Consider the following 19,853-nt stretch of genomic DNA (forward strand, 5'->3'; position numbering starts at 1 on the left):
TTGAAAATAGTAAACCTACCTTATTGTAACTGTTATGTCTATATTGTACAATTATTATTACTTTGAAGTCGGTGTCAGTCAATGTAGATTAATTACTTAATTGTTACTATACTTTCAATTGTCAATTGTTATTTCTTTTATTTTTTTTTCTTTTTGTGATTTACATAATTGTCGTCGTGAGTTTGAATTTGTCAAATACAATTTAGATTTCTTGTATAATTCTTTCACGCATCATCATCCACTTGCCTTTATCCCTTACGGAGGGTCGGCACAGTATGTGCTCTTCCATACATCTCTATCAGCCGTATCTGAATCCACTCCTTTCTTAAGCATATCCTCTTTCACACAATCCATCCATACTTTCTTCTGTCATTAAAATTCACGCATTAGGATTAAAACAAAATAATTTTATAATGACTTGTCAACAGGTAGAATTGGAATAACAAATCATCTTTATTGGTTTGAGCCAACTTCAGAAGAAAACAAAGAAATCACGAAATTAGTTAATCTGTATATGGTATGTTTTTTTTAATCTTACTAATATTATAAATGCGAAAGTTTAGATGGATGGATGGATGTTTGTTAGCGTTTGTAGCCTAAACGGCTGAACAGATCTCCATGAAATTTGGCACAGGTTTAGAGCATAATCGGGAAGAACACATAGGCTACTTTTTATCTCGAGAATAGTTACGGTTCCCGTGGGATTCATTAATTTAGTTTTTTAATGTTTACTCGATCATTCTGCAACGGTTCAACATATCTTATTGAAATTTGGAACAGATATAAAACAAAGTCTGGAGTACACATGGGATAAGCTTTATCCCCGAGATATGTCCGGTTCCCGAGGGATACGTAGTTTTTTGTATTTCATATAGTTCGTATGTTTTCTAATACCACGCGGACGAAGTTGCGGGCAACAGCTCGTACTAAAATAAAAAGTATATAATGTTTTGTTTTAGTCGCATAGTTAGTTAGACGATATTCATCTTACCTTTTACTAATATTGTAAACGCGAAAGTTTGGATGGATGCTTGTTATACTTTGTAACCTAAACTGTTGAACGGATCTCGATGAAATTTGACATGTAGAGGATAGTCTGGAAGAACACATAGGCTACTTACTTTTGTTTCTTAAATTCCACGCCGGACTCGCAGGCCTAAGCTAAATATATATGTTGTAGCACATAAGCATTCACGCCGTCTTCTCAAAAGAGGGTGGATGGCCTCCAGAAATAGAGAAGACAGTAGCAGAAAATAGTAAAAAACAAGGATATCCTAGATCCAGACTACCAGCAATGAGTAAAGACGAAATCAATCTTATTAAAGGTAAATATGCAGTTAATATCTTTATCAACACTGAGGGAAATTTTATTTAATCCTTTCCTACAAAAAAAAGTTTCTTTAATATCATTTGGATTTATTAGCTGTTGCTCTCGACATAAGTAAAAAAAAATAAGAAAATCCTTTATTACTCAGAGATAACGGAGCTTTTCAATGGTGAAAGAATTTTTAAAATCGGTCCAGTAGTTTTTGAGTTATTTCAATACATACAAAAATACTTTTCCTCTTCATAATATTAGTACAGATCAGTCAACCTTGGTTTTCAGGCACCTACGACTTCTTCGGTCTGAACTACTATACTTCTCGTCGAGTACGAAAAGCGACGGTAGATGATAAATTCCACGACTGGCCGTTAGGAGAGAGCTGTGTTGAACTCGGCGCCATCTTGGAATACGATACAGCATGGAAGAAAGGCGCCTGCTCTTGGTTTTGGGTACATTAATTATTTAATAAGGAGAACGTTAGAGGGAGACCTAGAAAGAGATAGATTGCGTGAAAGGTTACATGATCAAGGGAGTGACTGAGATGACGGATGATAAAGTTATTTGGGGACAAAAACATGTTGCGCCAACCCTATGGGAGTAGCATAAGGAGGAAGATTATGATAATGGATGTAATGATGTTAAATCACTTTGAATAGGACTATATTGGGTAACTGCACCCCTCTTTGACCTAGTCAAGAACATCGGCTGTTCTATCTTACTTACCACTCAACAAAGGGATGACAAACAATTTGCCTAACCAAGATTAAAATAATCCTAAAGCTAAGGAGTTTACAATTGCCTCTTTTATTATATCACATTTAAATATGTATTGAAATTAATACAATATTTTTCGCAATAAAGCGATGGTTTTTATACTCCCGGTCAAGGAGTATCTCCAGGGAAGGCCAAGGGGGCAGCTGACCTCTTTAGATAATTGAAAAATGTAAAATATCTAAAAACTACTTAAAAAAAAACAATTTACTGATCGCTGTTTCCCATGTAGTCCTAGCTTTGGTCTTTATCTGGCGAATACGCGATCAAGTTATACTTGTGTTTCAGCGGCAGAAAATGGTTGGCTTCCACGTTGCACGTTCGTAGTATAAAAGTTTAATATTTTATTACAGGTTTATCCTGAAGGTATTCGTAAATTATTGAAATCTATAAAAGAAACGTACGGTGATATTGAAGTGTTTATCACTGAAAACGGATTAGCGACGAAAAGTAGCAGTTTGAATGACAATGAACGGGTAGATTACTATAAGAAACATTTGGAACAGGTAATTTAAATCTGACTAATATTATAAATGCGAATGTTTAGATGAAAGTTTGTTAGAGTTTGCTAAAACTACTGAACGTATCTCGACGAAAGGCACAAATGTAGAGGATAACGTAAGTGTAATGTTCGTAAGACACGGGTTTCTTACCACGATTAGATTGTTTTAGTTCCCGATATTTCGGCACAGTTGCATGCGCCTTTTTTTCACACTACCGCATCACTTTAGTCACCCCGTGATAATGGCGCATGCAACTGTGCCGAAATACCGGGAGTTAAAACAATCCAATCGTGGTAAGAAACCCGCATCTTACGAACTTTACAATGTAAAAACCACGACTGTTTAAAGTTAGATAAGGTAAATGTACCAATAATTGTTAATTTAGTGTCATTAATATGCAATTTTCTTGTCTACTTTTCTTATAGGCACAATATTTAAAACTATAAAGTACTGCGTCATTATCGGCTTTTGGGCATTTTACCCTAGTCTAGAAAACACATAGGCTTTTTACATTTGTTTTTTTTAATTCCACGCTGACAGAATCGCAGTCTTCTATGAGTATTTATTTCTGCAATATTACTAAACATATTAATTATTAATTTAAATAAAAAATAACGATATTATTTTCAAATAGGTATGGCTGGCGATATACAAAGATGGTGTCAACGTAACCGCTTACACGGCCTGGTCTATGATAGATAACTTTGAATGGCTCGATGGTTATACGTAAGTAATTATCATAACCTAAAATATTACTATAGCATGTAGCATGCAAATAGTATAGAGCACAGTAGCTCACAAACACTTGCACGGTTGCACGCACTTATCGGCGAAGACGTTCAAAGACATGTGTGAAGTCAACCCGCAGTGCAGGTTGACTATGGCCTAGTCACCCTAATATAAGGTGGGCTCCGAGCCACTCAGTGGGGACGTATACTGAGCTGATGATGGTTATAGCAGGTCCTGTCTTTCCTTGGTCGATTGTCTTTATGTTTCCCACAGAAGGGTATGAAAGACACCGACGTCCAAGTAAAATTAGTACAATATAGACATAACAGCTACAAAGAATGTTTAATTGATTCAAGGAATTATTTCTTTACGTTTTAGTGTATTGTTTTTTGAGAAAAACTATATTGTTTTTAAGGATTGTTCCCAACCGACACACCGCTCTGTCCCACGTGGAGACAGATGAGGATAAAAAGTTTCATCCGTCCCACCTTTTGTCACGAGGGGACGGTTGTAACTTATTTTATGTCATAGCGGTTCCAACTGTCACCTTATTAGTGATGGTGACTGAAAGGTGGGACGGATGAAACTTTTTATCACGTGGGGACAGAGCTGGGAATAATCCGTTTTTGACAACAAATTATAAAATACAATACATAATAATAAAAAAAAATAATAAAATAATATAAATAGAATTATACATATGACACTGTTATAGATTACTGAAAGAAACCAGCAAGAAAATTAAGCAAACCCTTTTTTTGTTTTCAGTGTACAATTCGGTTTATATCAAGTGGACTTCAGTAGTAAGAGCCGAACAAGAAAGCCACGCGCCTCCGCGAAGTATTACGCTGACGTCATAAGAAGCCACAGCTACGTCACCAAATACACAACAGATGAACTCTATTTGTCTATTTTGTTCTACACATTTCTACCTGGTATACTAGTGATGGTTTTGCTGTTACTACTTTACTGTCCTGTGGCGGCTAAATTATTGTCAAACAAAGGTTATAAGTCGATTATTATTGACTAGCTGTTCTCGTGCGACGTCATCCGCATGAAATTGTGAAAATTTTATTTCATTGTTCACATTTGTCAAATTATCAATAGCAAATGTCAAAATGACATGACATAACGTCAAATCATGGCAATCTTGCTTCCTTGATGTTGGCAGCAACTTATGGTCTCTTTCCCACATTACGGTTTTCATCCAAAATATTTATCCCCTAAGTTTAATAGCGTGAAAATATATAGCCTAAAGCGTGACTAAGTGTAGGGCTTATTATTTTAAAAAAGAATTATTTAAAAAAATATGCTGTAATTGCTGATATCTTAGGCAACAAAGAAGTGTGTGTTGACGCTTTATTATAATAGTGTAAATAGATAAATTTTAAGGTTAGATTGGTAAAATTTTTGAAATCATTGTTGTTTACAAATAATCGCTTAATGTTTTCTAATACTAAATCAACAATTCATCTTTTAATTATAGCTAAACAACCACAATCCGGTAATAATAACGAAGTAACGGCTCGTGCCGCTGTTCCTGAGGGAGCCGAGCATAGTTACTCATAACGAGGTTCAGGCTAAGCGCCATGCGCTCGGCCACCTCAAGCCCGGTATCTGTAAATGCCTCTTCAAGGCAAACAGTAGCCATTAGTGTAAGCAAGATTAAGTTTGTATAGCATAAGTATTTAGGAAATTTAAACTCAATCATTTTAAATATTAAATAGTGCAATAGAAGCTAGTCTTTAGTTATGCATAATAAAATACAATAAATTTAAATCAAAAGTATATATTAATTTATGGTAAAGTTTTAGCAGATTAAGGGCCTGTCTCAAAAATTGTAAATTGTCAAACAATCCAAGGTGTAAAATATGTGGATATATCGGATTTTGTTATCTTATCTGACAGTGACGTCATTTTTAAGCTATCTGAGCGTATCAGCCAGTGGTGGAATAGACCCTAAAAGTACCAATAAGTATAAGACTAGATTAAACTCTAGGAATTCTCTTAAAATATTAGCAATCTTTGACAAATCTAGTATTTTTCTTGTAACGAAATAGCTTAAAATTATTTGACTCTTACATTACATTTAACGAAATAAATTTTAAATCCTAATTCTATCTCTGAGTATGAAAAAAAAAGAATATTCTAAAACATATCCGGTATTAATATTCGATGGCGTGCCGTAAACGATTTCGATGGCCGCCATCTTGGACATGAAAACATCATGGCGGCGATCGCTGTAAGGATTATAGGCAACGGTAGATAAAACAAAACAGTAGAATACAGTTCAGCCTTCGGGTTGTATTTGTCAACATCCAAAGAATGACTTCTAATCACTTTAGAGTAGTATTTCGCGGACGCTCGAGGTGTTCGAGTACGTTTTGGGTCGTTCATGTCGACATCGTACAGGCCGAATTTGACACTGAAATAAAGAAAAAAATATTAGTTATATTGCCTCAAGTAAAAGATAGAGCACGCTTTAACATTTTCTCACTGTAGGACTCGCCCGGTGTAATACCACGACCACACAATACAGGCGTCAAGTGGGAGCAATTCGGAGCCGGACTAATTATAGTCCCTTTCCCTTTTTACCCCTTTCCTTGAGAGGAGAGGATGGGAAGGAAATGTGGATTTGAGGGTGGAGGAGACGCATGGGAGGTGGAAAAATCCTATTTATGTGCGTCTCCTCCGTCGATTAACGCAACGCATCCACTATGTCTATGGGCAGCGGTCGCTTCGCCATTACGGCAGATTCTGGTGGCAGCTTGCTCGTTTGCCACCTTATTATATAAAAAAGATATTCAAAGTACAAATAAAATCAATAATCATACTAACTTGTATCCATCGCACCATTCGAAGTTGTCAATCATTGTCCAAGCCGCGTACGCAGTTACGTTCACTTTGTCCTCAGTTATAGCCAGCCATAACTGAAAATAGGTACAAAACGTTTCTGCACTAACTAATCTCTGACCACAGATAAAATATCAAAGCTTTGCCTTAGTGTGAGTGAGACGAGGAATCATTCTCTATCGCTGTCCCTTTCGCAATCACCGTAATGAACTATCTAAATGAAAATATAGCCCTTTTCAACTTTTTAATTCATTTCTAACCTCAACACATATGTATGTCTTATAGACAAAAAAATTCAAAAAATATTAAATAATATTTTAATGTTCATATATTTTATTTTTAAACATTTTATAGTTTATTTTACAACAATTTACAATTTGTGAAATTACGTTTCAATACAGACAGGACGTGGCACTAAACTTGACAACCAATTTAGTACTTTTTAGTGAAAGTACCTATGAAATAATTTTATTCATTGCCTCGTCTATGTATTATATAAATGTCTTTGTATTGTCATAATGATTAAAAGTGTACTCTGACCTGTTCTAAATGATCCTTGTAATATTTAACTCTGAAATCATCGTCTAATTGTCCACTAAATGAAGACACTCCGTTCTCAAGTATCAAGATCTCGACATCGCCGTATGTCTTTTTCAACCAAACCAACTTGTGACGTAGTCCGGGAGCGTACGACTGGAAAGTAAACTTCGATCAAAAATCGAGTAATGTTTACTTTTTATGTACAGTCAGCTTCATAAATATTTGCTACATAGCTTCAGAAAGTAAACAAATATAAGTGTTTACATATTTTGTAGCTGACTGTATAATTTGATTACATAATTTTTCAACATTAAACTCTGAAGAGTCGTAATAAAAATAAGTCAAAAATAAACATTTATCTATGTAATAACAGAAACAAACAAATTTTTCTTTACATTTTCATTGGTATACATTATTGTAAATTCAAAATAAATTATCATCTACTAGTTTTCGATAGTGACTCCGTCCGTGGGGAATTAAAAAAACAAAAGCGAGTAGTCTATGTGTTCTTCCAGACTATCCACTACATCTGTATCAAATTTCATCGAGATCCGTTCAGCCGTTTAGGCTACAAACATCCATCCATCTATACTTTCGCATTTACAATATTAGTATAACTATAATCTTACTATCTTACTAATATTCTAAATATGAATGTTTAGATGGATGGACGGATAGATGGATGTTTGTTAGAGTTTGTAGCCAAAACGACTGACCGGATCTCGATGAAACTTAGTATAGATGTAGAGGATAGTCTGGAAGAACACATAGGCTATTTGTTTTTTTACATTCCACGCGGACGGAGTCGCGGGCGAAAGCTAGTAAGAAAATAATTCAGAGCATCATTAAGTCGTAGTTGTTGAATTTTTCTACTTAGTAATTTAGTATATATTTATTGTATATTTATACCCATAACCACATGGATGCTGCCTTCCTCCAATCAGGTTTGACAGTCATGACAGCGCCGAGCTCGACAGCGCCATCTTGCAGCGGCCAACTACCGAAGCTCTCGCCATCTTTCGCCTTACGAACCATCCGAGAGGTATAATAATTCATCCCATAGTAATCATAAGTACCTGTGAACGTAAAAATATTAAAAAATCAAGAAAATCTCCGATAGGTACTAAACTGTCGCACAACTGTTTAGTCCCGCTTTGATTCCTATGACCTTATATGGGGGTACACTAAACAGCAACTAAACAGTTGAATTGGCAGCAAAACAATTGACAATAGTTTACACAAAAATGTGTGCCCGTTCTTAAATGACGTAAGATAGATTAATTTGGAAGTCAAAAATATCTACAAAACCTTAATCCCTGTATCAATGTTTATTACAATTTTTAAATTTTCTTAATATTAAATTCAAAATACATGTTACGTATTTATCTTACGTTCTTAGTTCGACATAAAATTCAAAGATATATTTGAAGTCAATCCACTTTACCCCATTTGGATAAACTCGTCCCAACAGTGGGGACCTTTTAACAACTTAAACTTCTCTATACCTTTAATAAGGTCGATCTCTTCCTTACTGAATGGCGGCAGTCGTGAGCGTACAAATCCTTGCTTCTTGCTGTTCTCTGCTATTATCTTCTCCAATTCCGGCGGCCAGCCTCCATCTTTACTGTATATCGGATGAGAGTACATTCCCGTCTAAAACAATAGAAAAATATATATTCGGGAAACAATTGTTATTATACAGGGGGAAGGTACAGTCGTGGAAAAATTGCAGTGTTTAGATTTTATTACTTTGTTCATTGCAACGAGACAACCCCCGCCTCTTCCTACTTTTAGACAACTTATTTAATTGATACTGTCGCTTTAAACTCAGAGCAACACTTCTCGCCAGGACTCTCGATGCGCGCCAATCTATCCATACTTCTAGTGACTTTGACAGCTGTCAGCTAGGGACGTGACGTTTATGCCGATAATCTAGAGTTGCGCCAATTCTATAGCACGGTACTAATTTTGTTCCTAACACTACAAATAACTAATTAGCAGTGAGTACAAACAAAAGGATAATAAACGGAAACTGTGTCGTTATTTTTTTCGTATATCATGGTAGACACATTAATATGCTGCCTTGTATTGATTTTTATTTCGCGTCACGTTTCAAAATGTTCAAATGATTGTAGCTTAAAGTAGGAACAATGCAAGTGTCCTTGACTGTACATAAGATTCGTTGTAATATTCAGAGCTAGTTGTTGAAGATAGAATTTAGACGTACCATGTATTGTCTGATTCTTTCTGTTAATTCTTCATCTTCCTTATTCTCTGACATGTGCCAAAAAATTTGATTTGTTAAAGCGACTTTGCCTGTAACAAATCACGTTTAAGACAATGTGTACAAATTACTTCTTACTAAAATAATAAATGCGAATGTTTAGATGTATGGATGGATATTTGTTACTCTAAAAGTCTCGATGAAAGGTACATAGTCTTGAATTACACAAACTAGATTTTAAGTAAAAGAATTATTAAACAGTAGCTTTTGCTCGCGATTTAACCTGGGTGATATTATAAAATAATAAAAAAAATAACCTATGTTATTCAGTGATAATGTAGCTTTTTAATCGTGAAAGAATTTCTGAAATTGACCCAGTAGTTTTTGAGTTATTTCAATGCAGACAAAAATACAAATCTTTCTTATTTATTTTAAGATAAAAAGTAGCCAATAATATGCCAGTCCGTATAAACGTCCGGTCGAAATCGGTCCAGCCGTTCCAAAACAAACGCGGCTTGCGGACAGACAAACAAACAAAAAATTTTTTATCGTTATGAGCAACGCAAATACATCGTCTTCCCGAAATTTGGAATTCTTCTTTTGATATTACAAACAGACACTCAAATTTTATTATATGTATAGATGATAACTTTACCATGATATTTAGATCTGAACTCTTCATCATAAACCCTCCAGGCTTTAGCATGAGCAAGCAGCATATTTTTACCACAGAGATAATTGCCAAATTCCGGATCTTTTATACCCGGGGCAAAGAAACCGGTATTATATGCTATATCACACGCTACCAAGGGTTCATTGACCGTTATCCAGGTCTTCACACGATCACCAAATAACTTGTAAGCAACCCTAGCGTAATCCGCAAACCAGTCAGTGATGTATGGATTTGCCCAACCGCCTGCAAAAAAACGCCTGTAAGTTTTGTCTTAGCAAATTAACTTCGAATCTTATTGTATTCAACATTTATTTAATACTGTCACTTGAAAACTTCGTTAGTGCCGAATTAAAAATAATTAAAAAAGTAGTCTGTAATATTCCTGTCAAAATCGGCCCAGCAGTTTCGGAGATTACCTGGACCAAACACGGCTACGGGCAGACATACAATTTTTTTAAATGCGTTTTACGTTATCAGCAATGCAAATACATCATCTTTGCTAAAACTGTTTTTTTTTTACATACAGACAGTCCAATTTTATACATATACTAGCTGTTGCTCGCGACTTTCAACGCGTGAAATCAAAAAACAAATAGGGAAAACACAGCTTATGTTACTCTGAGATAACAAAGCTTTTTAATGGTGCAAGAATTTTTGGAATCTTTTCAGTAATTTTTAAGTTATTTCAATACATTCAAAAATCCAAATCTTTATTCTTTATGATATAAAACGAAAAATTACCTAGATCCTGTATTCTCTGTGGTAAATCCCAATGGTATAACGTCACAACGGGTTCAATACCTTTTTTTATTAGGCCATCAATCAATTCATTGTAGTAATTTATTGCGTCTGCACTGATCTTGTCAATAAAACTGGTTGGTAACAGGCGGGGCCATGATAAGGAAAACCTGTGGAAGTTATAAAAAAAATAATAACTGACTTCAGTGTTCAATACAAAGAGATATAGAAAATATAGAGGAGGCATATTTAACACTTGAGACATTTTTCACGTAATTACTAACGCTATCTATTGATAGATCCTCGAAAAGAAATATCAATATAAATAGCTTTCGCCCGCGTCTCCGTCCGCGTAGAATTAAAAAAAAACAAAAGTGAGTCTAAAGCCTATGTCTTCTTCCAGACTATGCTCTAGAACTATGCCAAATTTCATCCAAATCTGTTAAGCCGTTTAGGCTACAAACTGTAACAAACATCCATCCATCTAAACTTTCACATTTATAATATTAGTAAGATTGTTTTTAAAATAATCGCCTATAGGTGTCATTAAGTAATAATTAAATGTTTATTTTTTACAAGCTTTCGCCCGCGACTCCGTCCGCGTGGAATTAAAAAAAACAAAACTGAGTAGCCTATGTGTTCTTCCACATTATCCTCTACGTCTTTGCCAAATTTCGTCGAAATCCGTTCAACCGTTTAGGCTACAAACTCTAACAAAAACATCCATCCATCCATCTAAACTTTCGCATTTATAATATTAGTATGATTTTATAACAAAACAAAGCTTGTAATTTTGTAAAATGTTTCATTACTTATAAATACAAGACAGAGGTGGCATTAAACTTGACCACTAATATAATACCTTTCAAACAAACTACCAGTGAAAAAAATTAATGCAAGGTGCACTGCCTTGTCTATATATTTTATAAATGTCTATGGTTCAAGATCAGGCCGACCGAACCTTGACAATTGACATTCTATTCTTATCCTGAATGTCATAGACTTTATTTATTTCTTAATTAAGAAATGGAGTAACTACTAATTTGTTTTTCCACTTACCTATAGAAATGTAGACCTAGTTCTGCAGCAATATTAATATCATCTTCCCAGTTGTAATAAGAGTTGCAAGCAACATCTCCAGTGGCGCCATCTGTTATTATACTCGGTTTTGAATGCGTCAATCTATCCCATATACTTTCGCTTTTGCCTGAAAAATGAATTCGCTAATCAATATCGCATTAACAATGTTACATTTCTCGTATTATTTTGAAATGAATAAAATACTAATTACTTCTTGTATTTAGCCTTTTTCTCCTTTTCGATCGATTATTATAATAATTTCATCTATATTTATACTAACATAAAGAGGATAGATTTGTATTTTTGTATGTATTGAAATAACTCAAAAATTACTGAGCCGAATTTAAAAAGTTTTTCACCGTTAGAAAGGTAATTTATCTGTAGGCTATATTTTTTTTAATTTCACGCGGGCGAAATCGCGAGCAACAGCTAGTATAAAATAAATACAGTAATTATTTGATCGCTAGGTTATTTAACTATCTCGGGCAACTTTGAATCAGAATACTTAATACGTATTTAGTGGCCCTTGAGCCCAGTCACTCCATGTAAAGTCCACCGAATCTAAGAGTTCGGGACCTCCTAATCCGGTAATAACGAAGTTACAGTCCAAGCCGAGGCTCCCGAGAGAGTCTTCGAGCTTACTCATAAACAAAGTTCAAAGGTGAACTCATACCAGGTAAATCTGTTAATCCCTGTTCAAGGTAAATGACAACTCAGTTACAAAAGCCGTGTGCTCTGTATGTTGAATTTTGCACAGCCAAGTCACTTTAAAAACATACTGCTATCTCAGTTTTCTTTAGCAGAACGACAAAGATAACAGTTTTACGAGTGCATTCGCAATGAAAACCTTTTTATTACGTTGACTTCATTCTATATATTATAAACTAGCTGTTCCCGTGCGACTTCATCCGTATAAAATTTTAATTTCATTGTTTAGATGTGTCAAATTACAAACTGCAAATGTCAAAATGACATGACGATGACAAACTGTGACAACCTTGGTTCCTTAATGTTGGCAGCTTGTAGTTTTTCTTTCTAATTTATTTATCCCCCAAGTTTAATAGCGTAAATATATATAGCCTAAAGCGTGTCGTAAGTGTAGGGCTTTTTATTAAAGAAAGATTTATTCAAAAATACTATAGTGTGTTTACACTTTGTTATATACTTTTTAAGATTTATTGTAACCCCGCGATTCGTTTACTAATAGTTGTACTGTCTTATAAAACTTTTACAACTGTTATTTATGCTGAATATGTAAGTTATTTTACTCTTAAATTACGATGTTCTTGTTTCTTATGAATAAATCATTGTATCACGAGTATGTAACGGCGGTTACGTCTTCATTTTTAACTGAACTTTAGTTAAAACTGTGTAATTCTGAAATTTACTACTATTGCAGGCTTGATTGGAAATTGCCTTGTTTTTTCTCTTTTGATAAATCAATTAGAGATCACAGAGTTAAAATATTAAAATGCAATGTAAGACATGTAAAGTCCATGATCTCTCCATCCCTTTTATTTATTTAATAGCTTTCGCTAGCGATTCCGTCCGCGTGGTATTAAGAAAAACAAAAGCAAGTAGCCTATGTGTTCTTCCAGAGTATGTCCTACATCTATGCATTTCATCCAGATACGTTCAACCGTTTAGGCTACAAACTCTAACAAACATCTAGACTTTCGCATTTATAATATTAGTATGAAGTATGATTTATTTAATACTTTTGCACAAATAATACAACAGGAAGCTAAAACTAAATTAGTAATTACTAGATTTACACAAAGGCGATCTTATTGCTAAAAGAAATCTCTTCCAGGCAACCCATTAGGACCTGAGTTACACGAGTTTCATGTTTAAAGATTCACTCACCACTCACGTTCCATGCTCCCTCTATCTGATACGAGGAAGTCGCAGCTCCGAACTTAAAGCCGGCTGGGAACCTCCGAGAGGCGTACCCTGCTACCGCGCAGATCAACACTCTGTTACAATAAAATTCTATATCATTCAGTGGCAAAGACTAAGGACCTGTCCCATCAAATTGTAAATTTATAACAATCCAATGTTAAATGTGATGGAAGTATCGGCTTTTGGTACTCTGTCTGACAGTGACGTCACTTTTAAGCTGAGCCTCTATCAGCCAGTGACGGGACAGACCCTACATGTCTTAACTAATAAAAATATAGACGAGGCAGTGAACAATATTTTTTCACAGGTACTTTCTCTGTGAGGTACCAATCATTTGTCAAGCTTAGTGCCACCTCCTGTCCTTGTAATGTAATAAAACATTTTACAAAATAATGCTCTATCTTTCGTTATATAATAAACTAAAGTAAAAAGTGTAAAAAATAAAATATAAACATTTTAAATGTTATTTAATTGCATCATTTAAATACAATTAGTTATATTGATATTGGTTTTGGGATCTATAAATAGATAGCGTTAGTGATGTGATGTGAAAAATGTCTCAATTGTCAATTATGCCCCCTCTATTTATTTTTTTAATCTCTTTGTTTTTAATGGTGAAAGATAATTTGGAATCGGTCTTAGTTCATGATATTGTTAAGACTAAATGTGGCTACAAAGGTAGAGGAAGAGCGAAATAAGTAAGGATGGATTGTATGAAAGAGGTTATGCTTAGGGGAGTGAATTCAAATATGGCTGGAGATGTATGGAAGTGCAGCACTGTGTTCACCCTCGTGTAGGGAAAAGAGCAAGTTGATGGTCTAATACTTCATGATATAGTTAAGGTTGAATATGGCTACCAAGGAAGAGGAAGACCGAAGAAAGTATGGATAGATTGTAAGAAATAGGATATGCTTAAGGCAGTGAATTCAGATATGTATGGAAGAGCAGCACTGTGCTGACCCTCCGTAGGGAAAAGGGCAAACTGAAGGTCAAGTAGTTCATGAGTTTACAAACTAAATTTTGTAATTCTTATGCCTTTTTTTTATTTTAATGAAGATGTAACTAAACAAATCGTAAAAATTTGAATGATACGAAAAAATGCATTAGTTTATGCATGTCTACACGTGTATAGTAAAATTTCGAAACCAAAGGCAAAAAATAAAAGTACATCGAGTTGAATAAAATATGTTTTTTGTTTTAAATGAGGAAAACAGAATAAATTTGTATGGAAAATCCATTTTCTAATATCTGATTGGAATGTAAAAAACTTCGAACGTATACAAATGAGCAAAGGTAAAATATTATTTAAGAAAATGTTGCGAAGAGTAAAAGGGAATGAATTCAGATTTCAGTTGATATAGATGGAAGAGAACATACTCTGCTGAACTTAGTTAAGAAAAGAGGGTTAGTTGATGATAAAAATGTTGAAATTATAACTAGTCTGAATTGAAATGTCTGAAATATATTAGATTTCGAAATATAAGTAGCCTATGTGTGTTTCCAGGATATACTCTACATCTACCTATGCCAAATTTCATCGAGATCCGTTTAGCAGTTTGAAATACAAATAGAAATAGTCATAATTTTATTGAAAAATAAGAGATTAACAATTACAATTACAGTTATACAAATTTAAAGATAAATACAAATTGTGGTTAATATACGATTAATATGTTTAGGCGGCAAACTAACAAACATCGATCAATCTAAACTTCGGTATTTATAAAATTAGTAAGATACGATATAAATATACAGTAAATTCAATATTGCTTCTCTTTGCGCACAAACTATATAACAATTTTGATTGACAGCATTTTTAATGCAAACAAATGCTTTTTTTGTCGAATCAGAAATACGAAAAGGTAACAATCAACCTAGATATTAAACAAGTTTAGTAATTAAACATTTATTATTTTTAACTTATCTTAAATTATATCAATTAAGATTATAACCCAATCAGAAAAACACTATAATATTTTACATTATTTAGCAAACAGATTATATAAAGTCAGTTACAATAATAGTGAAATTATCGAATTTTAAACGAGGTTCATGCTAAGCGCCATCTGCGCTTTCACCTCAAGCCCGATATCAGTAAATGCCTCTTCAAGGCTAACAGTGGTCATTCAGTCACAAAAAAAATATCGAATTTTAAAAAATACTCACCTAAAAACTACCACTTTCAGCGACATCACTTCAATCACTGAATGCCAACCAATAAGTTTGTTGTTATATTACGTTGTGAACTCGTTCCGCAAATCCATGAAGACTACAGTTTAGTCATGAATTAAAAAAACAACCATATAGATATAGCTGGGTCAATTTAATAGGCTACATGACTTCTATCAGCTTATAGTAAGGTAAGCTTTAAAAACATCGAATAGTTGTTGAAAAATTCGATGCGGTTCAGTGTGTATAAAAATCGATTTGTGTTTGTCTGTCCCTATGTAAGCCTAGATCTACTACGGAACGGATAATGATACAGTTTTTAATAAAGTGATTTAAGACGAAGGTTTGTATATAATATATGTATAACATAGCAGAGAAATGCTGGTATCTTATGGTTTCTATTGTGATGTATATATAACACATTTTGGTATCAACATTAGACCGGATATTAGTGTGAAGTTGGGGAGGATCGTTATTGAAAAATAAAGCGAATCGGATTCAGTTATTACGAAAAGAATATAGTAATGCTTTTAGTTTTCAATCGTCATATTTTCGACCCATAAATCCGTGGCCTCTACAGACACCAAACTCGTATATTTGCTTATTTATGACTGGAAAGGGCTTATTTGTGATCATTTTAACTAGTTACGTTTTGTTTTTGTCCGTGAATACGTTTTGTAATAATAAATTAGACTTTAACACGTTAAGTGCGGCAAGTAAAATCATAATTCTTCATGTGGTGCGGCGGTGGGCCATAATGTGCCCCCAATGATATTTCCGCCAGTGCGTGGCAGGTCTTTCTAGACCCACCAGCATTAGGATAGTTTAAATCGCTATAACTTTATGGAAACATTTTATGTATTTTAATGTATACACCTGAGATAATTGTTTCGCATTAGCGAGAGAGATATAGTTTTCTTCGTCCGCACCATCTTAAGTACCGCGGCAGGCCGATATCGGCCTGTTACGCAGTGAACGTGTTAATAGTATTAATTCCCATCATAATTATTAAACGAGCTACAAAAAATCATAAAGCGATACTCGATTACACAACATTTAATTTTGTAGCATAAAAAGTGGTCCTATTAGTGAAGTAACTTGTTAACGTTTTATCATTAATCTGTGAGAAAATGTTACGGTTATTTTAACAAAAAAGCACTGTTAAGCCAACATTTAATACAAAAAAGTAGTACGAAAATTAACACGGAAAGAATTACGAGTTCTTGACGACTCTCAACTCTTTGAAAGATTTTATAAAAAGACTAGCTGTCCCCGTACGGCTTCATCCGCATGAAATTTTGAAAATTCTATTTTAGTACTTACATTTGTCACATTATCAATTGCAAATGTCTATTTGACATGACAATATGACAAACCGTGACAACCTTGCTTCCTTGATGTTGGCAACAACTTATGGTATTAGGGTTTTATCCAAAATATTTACCTCTAAGTTTAATGGCGTAAAAATATATAGCCTAAAGCGTGACGTATGTGCAGGGCTTTTTATTAAAAAAATAATTATTCAATAATATGCTGTAATTGCTGACATCTTAGGAAACAATGAAGTGTGTGTTTACGCTTTATTATAGTATAGATAATTATATACGTATTTAAAACTGTCAATTTTCCATTGGACAGATTACAACCCGTGATTTTTGTGCCATTTTGGTATTTATGGGCACAGTGGGCTAAACTCTCGGCTTGCATAGACATTTTTATCTGATGTTAAATTGAATTTGGGTGTAAAATAAATTGGAAAAGGGACAAAAACTAAATTGCTACCAACGCTATGGTTGCTATGGTTACTCATAAACAATTCACAGCCAATTTTAACCTTCGTTATCATTGAAGAATTGATTTTAAAATGAAACAAACATTTTACAGTTCGTCTTTAATATATTTATCAGACACTTGATAAGAATGGCTGCGTATCACATCTCTGTAATATTTAGCGGAGGCGCGCGCGGTCCGCGGCCGCTTCGGATCAGTAAAGTCCACTTCATACAGGCCGAAGTTTGTACTGAAATGTAAAAGAATTAAAAAACGACGAGCTGTTGCCCGCGACAACAGTGGTAGAGTCCGCTTTAACATCTTCGCACGAATAAGCCGGCTCGCCCCCAGTAATACCACGACAACACAGAAAACAGGCGTGAAGTGAAAGCAATTCCGCGTACAGAGTGTGGTTCCGGAGGTCTAATTTAAGTCCCTTTCCCTTTCCCTTTCCCTTTCCACCCTTTTCTTAAGAGGAAAGGATAGGAAGGAAAAGTGGATTTGACGGTAGAGGGGACGCATAGAAAGGGGAAATGTCCTCTTTATGTTTGTCTCCTCCTCCGTCAATTAAGGGTAGGCAACGCATCTGCAATTGCGGATGTTTACGTGTAGCGGTCGCTTTCCTTTTCGGTGGATTCAGGTGGTCGCTTGCCCGTGTGCCTCCTTATTTTATATAAAAAAAAGACTTCGTCCACGTGGTTTTAGAAAACATACGAACTATATAAATAACAAAAAACTACGTATCCCTCGGGAACCGGACATTTCACGGGGATAATCCTTATCCAATGTGTACTCCAGACTTTGTTTTATATCTGTGCCAAATTTCAATATTATATGCTGAACCGTTGCAGAATGATCGAGTAAACATTAAAAAACTAAATTAATGAATCCCACGGGAACTGTAACTATTCCCGGGATACAAAGTAACCTATGTGTTCTCCAGACTATGCCCTAAATCTGTGCCAAATTTCATGGAGATCCGTTCAGCCGTTTAGTCTACAAACTCTAATAAACATCCATCTAAACTTTCGCATTTATAATATTAGTAAGAAGTAAGATTGACAGGATAAAATAAATACTTACACATATCCATCTGTCCATTCGAAATTGTCCATTAAGGACCACGCGGTGTACCCGGTCACGTTTATACCGTCCTCGTTGATCGCCAGCCACATCTGATTTAAAAGAAATAATTCGTTAATTGGTATTTTATTTTATTTTTATTTATTTTATTAGGTTCACCAAACAGCTTAAAACTAATGAAGAACTAAATGAGAATGATGAATAAATAAAACTAGGTTTTAAACCAAAGTAAGTGTACACAAAAAGTAAGTAACACGTAAAAATATACAGATGAATTGAGTACCTCATTTTGAAAGTCGGTCAATAAGTAATTGACCTAAACTAAATGAGTTTTTATACACAGATATTTAAATGTTGCGTAGAATTGGTTTTTATCATCTCAAAATGTTCAAACTAGAACATTGACAGTTTCCCCGATTGTACATACATACTTAAAGTTCTTATAATGACAGTTTGCTGCACGATATTCAATGCTAAATGTGAAAGGAATTTAATTCTTTGACTGTTACAAGAATTATAATCTATCTATATTATTATAATAAAGCGTAAACACACACTTCTTTGTTGCCTAAGATGTCACCAATTACAGCATATTATTGAATAATTATTTTTTTAATAAAAAGGCCCTACACTTGCGTCATGCTTTAGGCTATATATTTTCACGCGATTAAACTTAGGGGCAATTTATTTTGAATAAAAACCCTAATGTGGGAAAGAGACCATAAGTTGCTGCCAACATCAAGAAAGCAAGGTTCGTCATGTCATATCATTTTGACATTTGCTATTGATTATTTGACAAATGTAAACAATAAAATAAAGTTTTTCTAATTTCATGCGGATGAAGCCGCACGGGAACAGCTATTCCATAATTATAAATACCTGTTCCAAATGATCTCTGTAATATTTGACTCTGTCGACGTCATTGAGACCGTCGCTTGCGATGGAAAGTCCATTTTCCGTGACAAGAATTTCAATATCGCCGTAATTATGTTTAAGCCATTTCATCATATTCCTGAAACCGGGCGCGTTAATCTGTAAGAAGATAATACATTTTTATTCAAATACGTAAACCGTTGATGAGAAACAACTAAGTAAGCATATGTGATATCCAGACTATGTCTCAAAGGATGCCTTTTATCGAGATCCGTTCAGCAGTTTAGGCTACAAACTCTAACAAACATCCATCTAAACTTTCGCATTTAAGAGTATAATATTACGAAGTCGCTGTTGCTCGCGATTTTTCCCGCGTGCAATAAAAAAAATAGTAAAGATATAGCCTTTGTTACTCAGTGATAACATACTTACGTTACGTAAGAGGGACAGGTATAAGAATGTTTTTTTTTATAATATAAGGTGGCAAACGAGCAAGCAACCACCTGAATCCACCGAAATGGAAAGCGACCGCTGCCCATAACATCAGCAATTGCAGATGCGTTGCCTACCCTTAATTGACGGAGGAGACGCACATAGAGAGGACATTTTCCCTTCCTATGC

The 19,853-nt window shown here is 34.5% G+C and overlaps 3 protein-coding genes across 3 annotated transcripts in view; 1 reads left to right on the forward strand and 2 right to left on the reverse strand.

The window, feature by feature from the left end:
- The window catches only part of LOC106102806 (myrosinase 1-like), a 13,545-nt gene extending 9,174 nt beyond the window's left edge, over window positions 1–4,371 (forward strand). The window contains exons 8-13 of the mRNA XM_013282391.1: window positions 429–517; window positions 1,181–1,325; window positions 1,607–1,773; window positions 2,449–2,601; window positions 3,233–3,324; window positions 4,096–4,371. Of these exons, the coding sequence (XP_013137845.1) occupies window positions 429–517; window positions 1,181–1,325; window positions 1,607–1,773; window positions 2,449–2,601; window positions 3,233–3,324; window positions 4,096–4,357 (908 nt within the window). The 3' untranslated portion in view covers window positions 4,358–4,371. The remainder of the gene's footprint in view (window positions 1–428; window positions 518–1,180; window positions 1,326–1,606; window positions 1,774–2,448; window positions 2,602–3,232; window positions 3,325–4,095) is intronic.
- Window positions 4,372–5,106: 735 nt separating this feature from the next.
- LOC106102832 (myrosinase 1-like) lies at window positions 5,107–15,587 on the reverse strand. Its single transcript, XM_013282423.1, has 11 exons — window positions 15,504–15,587; window positions 13,302–13,411; window positions 11,415–11,562; window positions 10,359–10,525; window positions 9,600–9,860; window positions 8,948–9,036; window positions 8,226–8,373; window positions 7,630–7,796; window positions 6,721–6,873; window positions 6,166–6,257; window positions 5,107–5,752 (listed from the first exon to the last, which is right to left on the reverse strand). The coding sequence occupies exons 1-11, from the start codon at window positions 15,527–15,529 to the stop codon at window positions 5,476–5,478; spliced, it is 1,638 nt and encodes a 545-aa protein (XP_013137877.1). The 5' UTR covers window positions 15,530–15,587; the 3' UTR covers window positions 5,107–5,475.
- A 1,797-nt stretch (window positions 15,588–17,384) lies between these two features.
- Window positions 17,385–19,853, reverse strand: part of LOC106102807 (myrosinase 1-like) — a 10,743-nt gene continuing 8,274 nt past the window's right edge. Inside the window, exons 8-10 of the mRNA XM_013282392.1 lie at window positions 19,239–19,411; window positions 18,360–18,451; window positions 17,385–17,526 (exon numbers count right to left, since the gene is read on the reverse strand). Of these exons, the coding sequence (XP_013137846.1) occupies window positions 17,385–17,526; window positions 18,360–18,451; window positions 19,239–19,411 (407 nt within the window). The remainder of the gene's footprint in view (window positions 17,527–18,359; window positions 18,452–19,238; window positions 19,412–19,853) is intronic.

Source organism: Papilio polytes, unplaced genomic scaffold (assembly GCF_000836215.1).
Source record: "Papilio polytes unplaced genomic scaffold, Ppol_1.0 DF823901.1, whole genome shotgun sequence".
NCBI lineage: Eukaryota > Metazoa > Arthropoda > Insecta > Lepidoptera > Papilionidae > Papilio > Papilio polytes.